The sequence below is a fragment of the Oncorhynchus nerka genome, linkage group LG26 (assembly GCF_034236695.1).
Source record: "Oncorhynchus nerka isolate Pitt River linkage group LG26, Oner_Uvic_2.0, whole genome shotgun sequence".
NCBI classification, from domain to species: Eukaryota; Metazoa; Chordata; class Actinopteri; order Salmoniformes; family Salmonidae; genus Oncorhynchus; species Oncorhynchus nerka.
This window is the reverse complement of record NC_088421.1, coordinates 55083392-55096389: the sequence shown is the minus strand read 5'-3', so window position 1 is coordinate 55096389 and position 12998 is coordinate 55083392. Positions and strand designations below refer to the sequence as shown.

The following is a 12998-nucleotide window of genomic DNA, read 5'->3' as shown; positions in this document are numbered from 1 at the left end:
CTATCATACTCTTATATTCTACTCTATTATTCTCTATTCTCCATTATATTCTACTCTACTCTGTTATACTATATTCTCTATTATATTATACTCTACTCTATTATACTCTATACTCTACTCTATTATACTCTATTCTCTATTATATTCTACTCTACTCTATTATACTCTATACTCTATTTTATTCTACTCTATTTTACACTATTCTCTTATAGTCTACTCTGCTCTACTCTATTATATTCTACTCTACTCTATTATACTCTATAATCTACTCTACTATACTCTATGCTCTATTATATTCTACTCTATTATACTCAATTCTATTATTCTCTATTATATTCTACTCTATTATACTTTATTCTATTATATGCTATTATTTTATTATATTATACTCTATACTGTACTCTATTATACTCTATATTCTACTCTATTATACTCTACTCTATTTTATTCTTCTCTATTCTACTCTATATTCTACTCTACTCTGTTCCATTCTACTCTATCCTACTCTATTCTACTCTATTCCACTCTACTATATTCTACTCTATTTTATTCTTCTCTATTCTACTCTATATTCTACTTTACTATGTTCCATTCTACTCTATCCTTCTTTATTCTACTCTATATTATACTCTACTCTATTCCACTCTACTCTATTCTACTATATTCAACTCTATTATGTTCTACACTTTTCTACTCTATATTATATTATCCTCTATTCCACTCTGCTCTATTGTACTATACTCTACTCTATTCTACTCTATATTATACTTTACTCTATTCCACTCTACTCTATTCTACTATATTCTACTCTATTGTACTCTACTCTATTTTATTCTACTCTATTCTACTCTATATTATACTTTACTCAATTCCACTCTACTATATTCTACTCTATTCTACTCTATATTATACTTTACTCTATTCCACTCTACTCTATTCTACTCTATTCTACTCTATTGTACTCTACTCTATTTTATTCTACTTTATTCTACTCTATATTATACTTTACTCAATTCCACTCTACTCTATTCTACTATATTCTACTCTATTCTACTCTATATTATACTTTACTCTATTCCACTCTACTCTATTCTACTCTATTCTACTCTATTGTACTCTACTCTATTTTATTCTACTTTATTCTACTCTATATTATACTTTACTCAATTCCACTCTACTCTATTCTACTATATTCTACTCTATTCTACTCTATATTATACTTTACTCTATTCCACTCTACTCTATTCTACTCTATTCCACTCTATTCTACTCTATTTTATTCTACTCTATATTATACTTTACTCAATTTCACTCTACTCTATTCTACTATATTCTACTCTATTCTACTCTATATTATACTTTACTCAATTCCACTCTACTCTATTCTACTATATTCTACTCTATTCTACTCTATTCTACTCTATATTCTACTCTACTCTGTTCCACTCTACTCTATTTTATTATATTATTCTCGACTATATTGTATTCTACTTTATACTACTCTATATTATACTCTACTCTATTCCACTCTACTCTATTCTACTTTACTCTATTTCATTCTACTCTATTCTATTATACTATAATCTCTTCTACTCTATTCTGCTCTCTTCTATTCTTTTATATTCTACTCTATTCTACTAAATTCTATTCTATCGTACTCTCTTCTAATCTGTTCTCCTCTCCTCTCCTCTCCTCTCCTCTCCTCTCCTCTCCTCTCCTCTCCTCTCCTCTCCTCTCCTCTCCTCTCCTCTCCTCTCTCCTCTCCTCTCCTCTCCTCACCTCCAGATCATTGCGTACCAGCCCTATGGGAAGTCAGTGGACTGGTGGGCCTTTGGAGTTCTGCTGTATGAGATGCTGGCTGGACAGGTAGGTGTGTGTGTGTGTGTGTGTGCACATATGTTAACATTTACTGTGGATATTAACCAATCCCCTCCTCCCCCTGTCCTGTCCTGTCCTCCTCCCTCTGTCTTGTCCTCTCCTCCTCCCTCTGTCTTGTCCTCTCCTCCTCCCTCTGTCCTGTCCTCTCCTCCTCCCTCTGTCCTGTTCTCCCCTCCTCCCTCTGTCCTGTCCTCCCCTCCTCCCTCTGTCCTGTCCTCCCCTCCTCCCTCTGTCCTGTCCTCCCTCTGTCCTCCCCTCCTCCCTCTGTCCTCCCCTCTTCCCTCTGTCCTGTCCTCCCCTCCTCCCTCTGTCCTGTCCTCCCCTCTGTCCTGTCCTCCCCTCTTCCCTCTGTCCTAGCCTCCCTTTGACGGTGAGGACGAGGATGAGTTGTTCCAGTCCATCATGGAGCATCACGTCTCCTACCCCAAGTCTATGTCCAAGGAGGCTGTTGCCATCTGCAAAGGGGTGAGGGGGAAAACACACCTCCTAATAACTTAATTGATTGTTTGTCTTCCGTTTCACTGCCATTTGGAGAGAGAGAGAGGAGAGGAGGGGGGGAGAAAGGAGGAAAGAGAGGGGGAGGAGGTTGGGAGGGAGAGAGGGGAGGAAAGAGAGGGGGATGAGGTTGGGAGGGGGAGAGGGGAGGAAAGAGAGGGGGAGGAGGTTGGGAGGGAGAGAGGGGAGGAAAGAGAGGGGGAGGAGGTTGGGAGGGAGAGAGGGGAGGAAAGAGAGGGGGAGGTGGTTGGGAGGGAGAGAGGGGAGGAAAGAGAGGGGAGGAGGTTGGGAGGAGAGAGGGGAGGAAAGAGAGGGGGAGGAGGTTGGGAGGGAGAGAGAGAGGGGAGGAAAGAGAGGGGAGGAGGTTGGGAGGGAGAGAGGGGAGGAAAGAGAGGGGGAGGAGGTTGGGAGGGAGAGAGGGGAGGAAAGAGAGGGGGAGGTGGTTGGGAGGGAGAGAGAGGAGGAAAGAGAGGGGAGGAGGTTGGGGAGGGAGAGGAGAGGAAAGAGAGGGGGAGGAGGTTGGGGAGGGAGAGGAGAGGAGGAAATGAGGGGAGGAGGTTGGGGAGAGAGAGAGGGGAGTAATGTTGGGGAGGGAGGGAGAGAAGAGGAGGGGGAGGTTGGGGAGGGAGAGAGGGAGGAAATGAGGGGAGGAGGTTGGATAATGAAATGCAGTATGTCTCCTCTCCTCTGTCCTTCTGCAGTGTTCGTTCTGAAGAGGAGCTTTTCTCTGTCAGTCGTCCTTATACTCTGCTTATGCATCTTCTAAACACACACACACACACACACACACACACACACACACACACACACACACACACACACACACACAGCTCAGTTATCCAGCAAAGCAGAGTCCATCCCTCTCAATCAAACCTCAGTCTCGTCCTCGACCGTTACCCTTCAGTACCCACTTCCATCACACACACACACACACACACACACACACACACACACACACACACACACACACACACACACACACACACACACACACACACACACACACACACACACACACAGTCACAGGGGATTGAAGAGGATATAAAATAGAAGCCCTCATTCCATTGATAATCCAGTGGGGGCTCTCAGAACATAAAGGGAGGAAATGTCAGAGAGGTTTAGCGCCAGCCAGACGTGATGCTATCTTCCCTCTCTTCTCTCTCTCCTCTCCTCTCCTCTCCTCTCCTCTCTCCTCTCCACCCCTCTCCTCTCCCTCTCTCTCTCTCCTCTCCTCTCCTCTCCTCTCCTCTCCTCTCCCTCTCTCTTCTCCTCTCCTCTTCTCTCCTCCTCTCCCCTACCCTTCTACCACTCTCCTCCTCTCCCCTCCCCCTAAACTCCTCCCTCTCCCCTATCTCCCTCTCTCTCCCCTTATTTCCCTCCCCCTCCCTCTCTCTCTCCTCCTAGCTCCCTATCTCCTTCTCCCTCATCCTATCTCCCTCTCTCCCTCTAACTCCTATCTCACTCTCCCCCTAACTCCATCTATCCCTCCTATCTCCCTCTCTCCCCACTAACTCCCTCTAACTCCTATCTCACTCTCTCTCTCCCCCCTAACTCCCTCTATCCCTCCTATCTCCCTCTATCCCTCCTATATCAGTAAATTACAGAACACACACATCTGCCTGTCCATCTGGTTCTAATTAAAGTATTGTGTTATCTGTCCATCTGGTTCTATGTAAAGTACTGTGTTATCTGGTTCTATGTAAAGTACTGTGTTATCTGGTTCTATGTAAAGTACTGTGTTATCTGGTTCTATGTAAAGTACTGTGTTATCTGGTTCTATGTAAAGTACTGTGTTATCTGGTTCTATGTAAAGTACTGTGTTATCTGTCCATCTGGTTCTATGTAAAGTACTGTGTTATCTGGTTCTATGTAAAGTACTGTGTTATCTGGTTCTATGTAAAGTACTGTGTTATCTGTCCATCTGGTTCTATGTAAAGTACTGTGTTATCTGTCCATCTGGTTCTATGTAAAGTACTGTGTTATCTGTCCATCTGGTTCTATGTAAAGTACTGTGTTATCTGTCCATCTGGTTCTATGTAAAGTACTGTGTTATCTGGTTCTATTTAAAGTACTGTGTTATCTGTCCATCTGGTTCTATGTAAAGTACTGTGTTATCTGTCCATCTGGTTCTATGTAAAGTACTGTGTTATCCGGTTCTATGTAAAGTACTGTGTTATCTGGTTCTATGTAAAGTACTGTGTTATCTGTCCATCTGGTTCTATGTAAAGTATTGTGTTATCTGGTTCTATGTAAAGTACTGTGTTATCTGGTTCTATGTAAAGTACTGTGTTATCTGGTTCTATGTAAAGTACTGTGTTATCTGGTTCTATGTAAAGTATTGTGTTATCTGGTTCTATGTAAAGTACTGTGTTATCTGGTTCTATGTAAAGTATTGTGTTATCTGGTTCTATGTAAAGTACTGTGTTATCTGGTTCTATGTAAAGTACTGTGTTATCTGGTTCTATGTAAAGTACTGTGTTATCTGGTTCTATGTAAAGTACTGTGTTATCTGGTTCTATGTAAAGTATTGTGTTATCTGGTTCTATGTAAAGTACTGTGTTATCTGGTTCTATGTAAAGTACTGTGTTATCTGTCCATCTGGTTCTATGTAAAGTACTGTGTTATCTGTCCATCTGGTTCTATGTAAAGTACTGTGTTATCTGGTTCTATGTAAAGTACTGTGTTATCTGTCCATCTGGTTCTATGTAAAGTACAGTGTTATCTGGTTCTATGTAAGGTACTGTGTTATCTGTCCATCTGGTTCTATGTAAAGTACTGTGTTATCCGGTTCTATGTAAAGTACTGTGTTATCCGGTTCTATGTAAAGTACTGTGTATTCTCTCCATCTCTGTCCCCCCTAACTTCTAACCTCTAACTCCCCCCCTGTCTCTATGGAGCCTCTAACCCCCTCCCTTTCTCTATGGAGCCTCTAACCTCTAACCCCCTCCCTTTCTCTATGGAGCCTCTAAACCCCCTCCCTGTCCCTATGGAGCCTCTAACCCCCTCCCTGTCCCTATGGAGCCTCTAACCTCTAACCCCCCCCCCCTGTCTCTATGGAGCCTCTAACCTCTAACCCCTCCCTGTCTCTATGGAGCCTCTAACCTCTAATCCCCTCCCTGTCTCTATGGAGCCTCTAACCCCCTCCCTGTCCTTATGGAGCCTCTAACCTCTAACCCCTCCCTGTCTCTATGTAACCCCTCCCTGTCTCTATGGAGCCTCTAACCCCTCCCTGTCCCTCTGGAGCCTCTAACCCCCCCCTGTCTCTATGGAGCCTCTAACCTCTAACCCCCTCCCTGTCTCTATGTAACCCCCTCCCTGTCTCTATGGAGCCTCTAACCTCTAACCCCTCCCTGTCTCTATGTAACCCCTCCCTGTCTCTATGGAGCCTCTAACCCCCTCCCTGTCCCTCTGGAGCCTCTAACCCCTCCCTGTCTCTATGGAGCCTCTAACCTCTAACCCCTCCCTGTCTCTATGTAACCCCTCCCTGTCTCTATGGAGCCTCTAACCCCTCCCTGTCCATATGGAGTCTCTAACCCCTCCCTGTCCCTATGGAGCCTCTAACCTCTAACCTCCTCCCTGTCTCTATGGAACCTCTAACCCCCTCCCTGTCCCTATGGAGCCTCTAACCCCTCTCCCTGTCTCTATGGAGCCTCTAACCTCTAACCCCCTCCCTGTCTCTATGTAACCCCCTCCCTGTCTCTATGGAGCCTCTAACCTCTAACCCCTCCCTGTCTCTATGGAGCCTCTAACCCCCTCCCTGTCCCTATGGAGCCTCTAACCCCCTCCCTGTCTCTATGGAGCCTCTAACCTCTAACCCCTCCCTGTCTCTATGGAGCCTCTAACCTCTAACCCCTCCCTGTCTCTATGTAACCCCTCCCTGTCCCTATGGAGTCTCTAACCCCTCCCTGTCCCTATGGAGCCTCTAACCCCCTCCCTGTCTCTATGGAGCCTCTAACCTCCTCCCTGTCCATATGGAGTCTCTAACCCCTCCCTGTCTCTATGGAGCCTCTAACCTCTAACCCCTCCCTGTCCCTATGGAGCCTCTAACCTCTAACCCCTCCCTGTCCCTATGGAGCCTCTAACCCCCTCCCTGTCCCTATGGAGCCTCTAACCCCCTCCCTGTCCCTATGGAGCCTCTAACCCCCTCCCTGTCTCTATGGAACCTCTAACCTCCTCCCTGTCCCTATGGAGCCTCTAACCCCTCCCTGTCCCTATGGAGCCTCTAACCCCCTCCCTGTCCCTATGGAGCCTCTAACCCCCTCCCTGTCTCTATGGAGCCTCTAACCTCTAACCCCCTCCCTGTCTCTATGGAGCCTCTAACCTCTAACCCCCTCCCTGTCTCTATGTAACCCCCTCCCTGTCTCTATGGAGCCTCTAACCTCTAACCCCCTCCCTGTCTCTATGGAGCCTCTAACCTCTAACCCCCTCCCTGTCTCTATGTAACCCCTCCCTGTCCCTCTGGAGCCTCTAACCTCTAACCCCATCCCTGTCTCTATGGAGCCTCTAACCTCTAACCCCCCCCTGTCTCTATGGAACCCCTCCCTGTCTCTATGGAACCTCTAACCCCTCCCCTGTCTCTATGTAACCCCTCCCTGTCCCTATGGAGCCTCTAACCCCCTCCCTGTCCCTATGGAGCCTCTAACCCCCTCCCTGTCTCTATGGAACCTCTAACCCCTCCCTGTCTCTATGGAGCCTCTAACCTCTAACCCCCTCCCTGTCTCTATGGAGCCTCTAACCTCTAACCCCCTCCCTGCCTCTATGTAACCCCCTCCCTGTCCCTATGGAGTCTCTAACCCCTCCCTGTCCCTATGGAGCCTCTAACCCCCTCCCTGTCCCTATGGAGCCTCTAACCCCTCCCTGTCTCTATGGAGCCTCTAACCTCTAACCCCTCCCTGTCTCTATGGAGCCTCTAACCTCTAACCCCTTCCCTGTCTCTATGTAACCCCCTCCCTGTCTCTATGGAGCCTCTAACCTCTAACCCCCTCCCTGTCTCTATGTAACCCCCTCCCTGTCCCTCTGGAGCCTCTAACCTCTAACCCCCTCCCTGTCTCTATGGAGCCTCTAACCTCTAACCCCTCCCTGTCTCTATGTAACCCCTCCCTGTCTCTATGGAGCCTCTAAACTCTAACCCCTCCCTGTCTCTATGTAACCCCTCCCTGTCCCTATGGAGCCTCTAACCCCTCCCTGTCCCTATGGAGCCTCTAACCCCCTCCCTGTCTCTATGGAGCCTCTAACCTCTAACCCCTCCCTGTCTCTATGTAACCCCTCCCTGTCCCTATGGAGCCTCTAACCCCCTCCCTGTCCCTATGGAGACTCTAACCCCTCCCCTGTCTCTATGGAGCCTCTAACCCCTCCCTGTCTCTATGGAGCCTCTAACCCCCTCCCTGTCTCTATGGAGCCTCTAACCTCTACCCCCTCCCTGTCTCTATGTAACCCCCTCCCTGTCTCTATGGAGCCTCTAACCCCTCCCTGTCCATATGGAGACTCTAACCCCTCCCTGTCTCTATGGAGCCTCTAACCCCCTCCCTGTCCCTATGGAGCCTCTAACCCCTCCCTGTCTCTATGGAGCCTCTAACCCCCTCCCTGTCTCTATGGAGCCTCTAACCCCACCCTTTCTCTATGGAACCTCTAACCCCTCCCTGTCTCTATGGAGCCTCTAACCTCCTCCCTGTCCCTATGGAGCCTCTAACCTCTAACATCCTCCCTGTCTCTATGGAGCCTCTAACCTCTAACCCCCTCCCTGTCTCTATGGAGCCTCTAACATCTAACCCCTCCCTTTCTCTATGGAACCTCTAACCCCCTCCCTGTCTCTATGGAGCCTCTAACCTCTAACCTCCTCCCTGTTCCTAGTTGATGACCAAGCACCCTGGGAAGCGTCTCGGCTGTGGTCCGGAGGGGGAGCGAGACATCAGGGACCACGGGTTCTTCCGCTATATGGACTGGGACAAATTGGAGAACAAGGAAGTACAACCGCCATTCAAACCCAAAGCTGTGAGTCTCCCGCCCCCCCCTGTCTCTCTCTATGGAGCCTCTAACGATGATGATGGTGGTGATGGTGGTGGTGATGATGATGATGGTAATGATGGTGGTGATGATGATGGTGATGATGATGGTGATGATGGTGATGGTGGTGGTGATGATGATGATGGTGATGATGATGATGGTGATGGTGATGGTGATGGTGATGATGGTGGTGGTGATGGTGGTGATGATGATGATGGTGATGGTGATGATGGTGGTGGTGATGATGGTGATGTTGGTGATGATGGTGGTGATGATGATGGTGATGATGATGGTGATGGTGGTGGTGATGATGATGATGGTAATGATGGTGATGGTGATGATGATGATGGTGATGATGATGGTGATGGTGATGATGGTAGTGATGATGGTGGTGATGGTGATGATGGTGATGGTGGTGATGATGGTGGTGATGGTGGTGGTGATGGTGATGATGATGATGGTGGTGGTGATGATGGTGATGTTGGTGATGATGGTGATTGTGGTGATGGTGATGTTGGTGATGATGGTGATGATGGTGATGTTGGTGATGTTGATGATGATGGTGGTGGTGGTGAGGATGGTGATGATGATGGTGATGATGGTGATGGTGAGGATGGTGATGATGATGGTAGTGATGATGATGGTGATGGTGATGGTGAGGATGGTGATGATGATGGTAGTGATGATGGTGGTGATGGTGATGATGATGATGATGATGGTGGTGGTGGTGGTGGTGGTGATGATGATGATGATGATGGTGGTGGTGGTGGTGATGATGATGGTAGTGATGGTGATGGTGATGATGATGATGGTGATGATGATGGTGATGGTGATGATGGTAGTGATGATGGTGGTGATGGTGATGATGGTGATGGTGGTGATGGTTATTGCGAACGTATGAGTGAAAGGAATGTTCATGGAGAACTGCAGTTTACTGGTGTGACCAGCGTGTGTATCAGTTCCACCTTGTTGTTGTTGTTGTTGTTGTTGTTTACTGGTGTGACCAGCGTGTGTATCAGTTCCACCTTGTTGTTGTTGTTGTTGTTGTTTACTGGTGTGACCAGCGTGTGTATCAGTTCAACCTTGTTGTTGTTGTTGTTGTTGTTTACTGGTGTGACCAGCGTGTGTATCAGTTCCACCTTGTTGTTGTTGTTGTTGTTTACTGGTGAGACCAGCGTGTGTATCAGTTCCACCTTGTTGTTGTTGTTGTTGTTGTTGTTTACTGGTGTGACCAGCGTGTGTATCAGTTCCACCTTGTTGTTGTTGTTGTTGTTGTTGTTTACTGGTGAGACCAGCGTGTGTATCAGTTCCACCTTGTTGTTGTTGTTGTTTACTGGTGTGACCAGCGTGTGTATCAGTTCCACCTTGTTGTTGTTTACTGGTGTGACCAGCGTGTGTATCAGTACCACCTTGTTTGTTGTTTACTGGTATGACCAGCGTGTGTATCAGTTCCACCTTGTTGTTGTTGTTGTTGTTTACTGGTGTGACCAGCGTGTGTATCAGTTCCACCTTGTTGTTGTTTACTGGTGTGACCAGCGTGTGTATCAGTACCACCTTGTTGTTGTTTACTGGTGTGACCAGCGTGTGTATCAGTTCCACCTTGTTGTTGTTGTTGTTTACTGGTGTGACCAGCGTGTGTATCAGTTCCACCTTGTTGTTGTTTACTGATGTGACCAGCGTGTGTATCAGTTCCACCTTGTTGTTGTTGTTGTTTACTGGTGTGACCAGCGTGTGTATCAGTACCACCTTGTTGTTGTTGTTGTTTACTGGTGTGACCAGCGTGTGTATCAGTTCCACCTTGTTGTTGTTTACTGGTGACCAGCGTGTGTATCAGTTCCACCTTGTTGTTGTTGTTGTTTACTGGTGTGACCAGCGTGTGTATCAGTACCACCTTGTTGTTGTTTACTGGTGTGACCAGCGTGTGTATCAGTTCCACCTTGTTGTTGTTGTTGTTTACTGGTGTGACCAGCGTGTGTATCAGTTCCACCTTGTTGTTGTTTACTGGTGTGACCAGCGTGTGTATCAGTTCCACCTTGTTGTTGTTGTTGTTTACTGGTGTGACCAGCGTGTGTATCAGTACCACCTTGTTGTTGTTGTTGTTTACTGGTGTGACCAGCGTGTGTATCAGTTCCACCTTGTTGTTGTTTACTGGTGTGACCAGCGTGTGTATCAGTTCCACCTTGTTGTTGTTGTTGTTGTTTACTGGTGTGACCAGCGTGTGTATCAGTTCCACCTTGTTGTTGTTGACTGGTGTGACCAGCGTGTGTATCAGTTGTTGTTGTTGTTGTTGTTGTTGTTGTTGTTTACTGGTGTGACCAGCGTGTGTATCAGTTCCACCTTGTTGTTGTTTACTGGTGTGACCAGCGTGTGTATCAGTTCCACCTTGTTGTTGTTGTTGTTTACTGGTGTGACCAGCGTGTGTATCAGTTCCACCTTGTTGTTGTTGTTGTTGTTGTTTACTGGTGTGACCAGCGTGTGTATCAGTTCCACCTTGTTGTTGTTGTTGTTGTTGTTGTTTACTGGTGAGACCAGCGTGTGTATCAGTTCCACCTTGTTGTTGTTGTTCTTTACTGGTGTGACCAGCGTGTGTATCAGTTCCACCTTGTTGTTGTTGTTGTTGTTGTTGTTGTTTACTGGTGAGACCAGCGTGTGTATCAGTTCCACCTTGTTGTTGTTGTTGTTTACTGGTGTGACCAGCGTGTGTATCAGTTCCACCTTGTTGTTGTTTACTGGTGTGACCAGCGTGTGTATCAGTACCACCTTGTTTGTTGTTTACTGGTATGACCAGCGTGTGTATCAGTTCCACCTTGTTGTTGTTGTTGTTTACTGGTGTGACCAGCGTGTGTATCAGTTCCACGTTGTTGTTTACTGGTGTGACCAGCGTGTGTATCAGTACCACCTTGTTGTTGTTTACTGGTGTGACCAGCGTGTGTATCAGTTCCACCTTGTTGTTGTTGTTGTTTACTGGTGTGACCAGCGTGTGTATCAGTTCCACCTTGTTGTTGTTTACTGGTGTGCCCAGCGTGTGTATCAGTTCCACCTTGTTGTTGTTGTTGTTTACTGGTGTGACCAGCGTGTGTATCAGTACCACCTTGTTGTTGTTGTTGTTTACTGGTGTGACCAGCGTGTGTATCAGTTCCACCTTGTTGTTGTTTACTGGTGTGACCAGCGTGTGTATCAGTTCCACCTTGTTGTTGTTGTTGTTTACTGGTGTGACCAGCGTGTGTATCAGTACCACCTTGTTGTTGTTTACTGGTGTGACCAGCGTGTGTATCAGTTCCACCTTGTTGTTGTTGTTGTTTACTGGTGTGACCAGCGTGTGTATCAGTTCCACCTTGTTGTTGTTTACTGGTGTGACCAGCGTGTGTATCAGTTCCACCTTGTTGTTGTTGTTGTTTACTGGTGTGACCAGCGTGTGTATCAGTACCACCTTGTTGTTGTTGTTGTTTACTGGTGTGACCAGCGTGTGTATCAGTTCCACCTTGTTGTTGTTTACTGGTGTGACCAGCGTGTGTATCAGTTCCACCTTGTTGTTGTTGTTGTTGTTTACTGGTGTGACCAGCGTGTGTATCAGTTCCACCTTGTTGTTGTTGACTGGTGTGACCAGCGTGTGTATCAGTTGTTGTTGTTGTTGTTGTTGTTGTTGTTGTTTACTGGTGTGACCAGCGTGTGTATCAGTTCCACCTTGTTGTTGTTTACTGGTGTGACCAGCGTGTGTATCAGTTCCACCTTGTTGTTGTTGTTGTTTACTGGTGTGACCAGCGTGTGTATCAGTTCCACCTTGTTGTTGTTGTTTACTGGTGTGACCAGCGTGTGTATCAGTACCACCTTGTTGTTGTTGTTGTTGTTGACTGGTGTGACCAGCGTGTGTATCAGCTCCACCTTGTTGTTGTTGTTGTTGTTGTTTACTGGTGTGACCAGCGTGTGTATCAGTTCCACCTTGTTGTTGTTGTTTACTGGGGTGACCAGCGTGTGTATCAGTTCCACCTTGTTGTTGTTGTTTACTGGTGTGACCAGCGTGTGTATATCAGCTCCACCTTGTTGTTGTTGTTGTTGTTTACTGGTGTGACCAGTGTGTGTATCAGTTCCACCTTGTTGTTGTTGTTGTTGTTGTTGTTTATTGGTGTGACCAGTGTGTGTATCAGTTCCACCTTGTTGTTGTTTACTGGTGTGACCAGCGTGTGTATCAGTTCCACCTTGTTGTTGTTGTTGTTGTTTACTGGTGTGACCAGCGTGTGTATCAGTTCCACCTAGTTGTTGATGACTGGTGTGACCAGCGTGTGTATCAGCTCCACCTTGTTGTTGTTGTTGTTGTTGTTGTTGTTGTTGTTTACTGGTGTGACCAGCGTGTGTATCAGTTCCACCTTGTTGTTGTTGTTGTTGTTGTTTACTGGTGTGACCAGCGTGTGTATCAGTTCCACCTTGTTGTTGTTGTTGTTGTTGTTGTTGTTGTTGTTTACTGGTGTGACCAGCGTGTGTATCAGTTCCACCTTGTTGTTGTTGTTGTTGTTTACTGGTGTGACCAGTGTGTGTATCAGTTCCACCTTGTTGTTGTTTACTGGTGTGACCAGCTTGTGTATCAGTTCCACCTTGTTGTTGTTTACTGGTGTGACCAGCGTGTG

At 46.6% G+C, this 12998-nt stretch overlaps 1 protein-coding gene and 1 pseudogene across 1 annotated transcript in view; one reads left to right on the top strand and one right to left on the bottom strand.

Annotated features, from left to right (window-relative positions):
• Window positions 1-12998, bottom strand: part of LOC135564961 (protein kinase C beta type-like) — a 305495-nt pseudogene that overhangs the window by 102279 nt on the left and 190218 nt on the right.
• The window catches only part of LOC135564960 (protein kinase C beta type-like), a 90240-nt gene that overhangs the window by 36972 nt on the left and 40270 nt on the right, over window positions 1-12998 (top strand). Inside the window, exons 5-7 of the mRNA XM_065011039.1 lie at window positions 1786-1866; window positions 2236-2343; window positions 8224-8364. Of these exons, the coding sequence (XP_064867111.1) occupies window positions 1786-1866; window positions 2236-2343; window positions 8224-8364 (330 nt within the window). The remainder of the gene's footprint in view (window positions 1-1785; window positions 1867-2235; window positions 2344-8223; window positions 8365-12998) is intronic.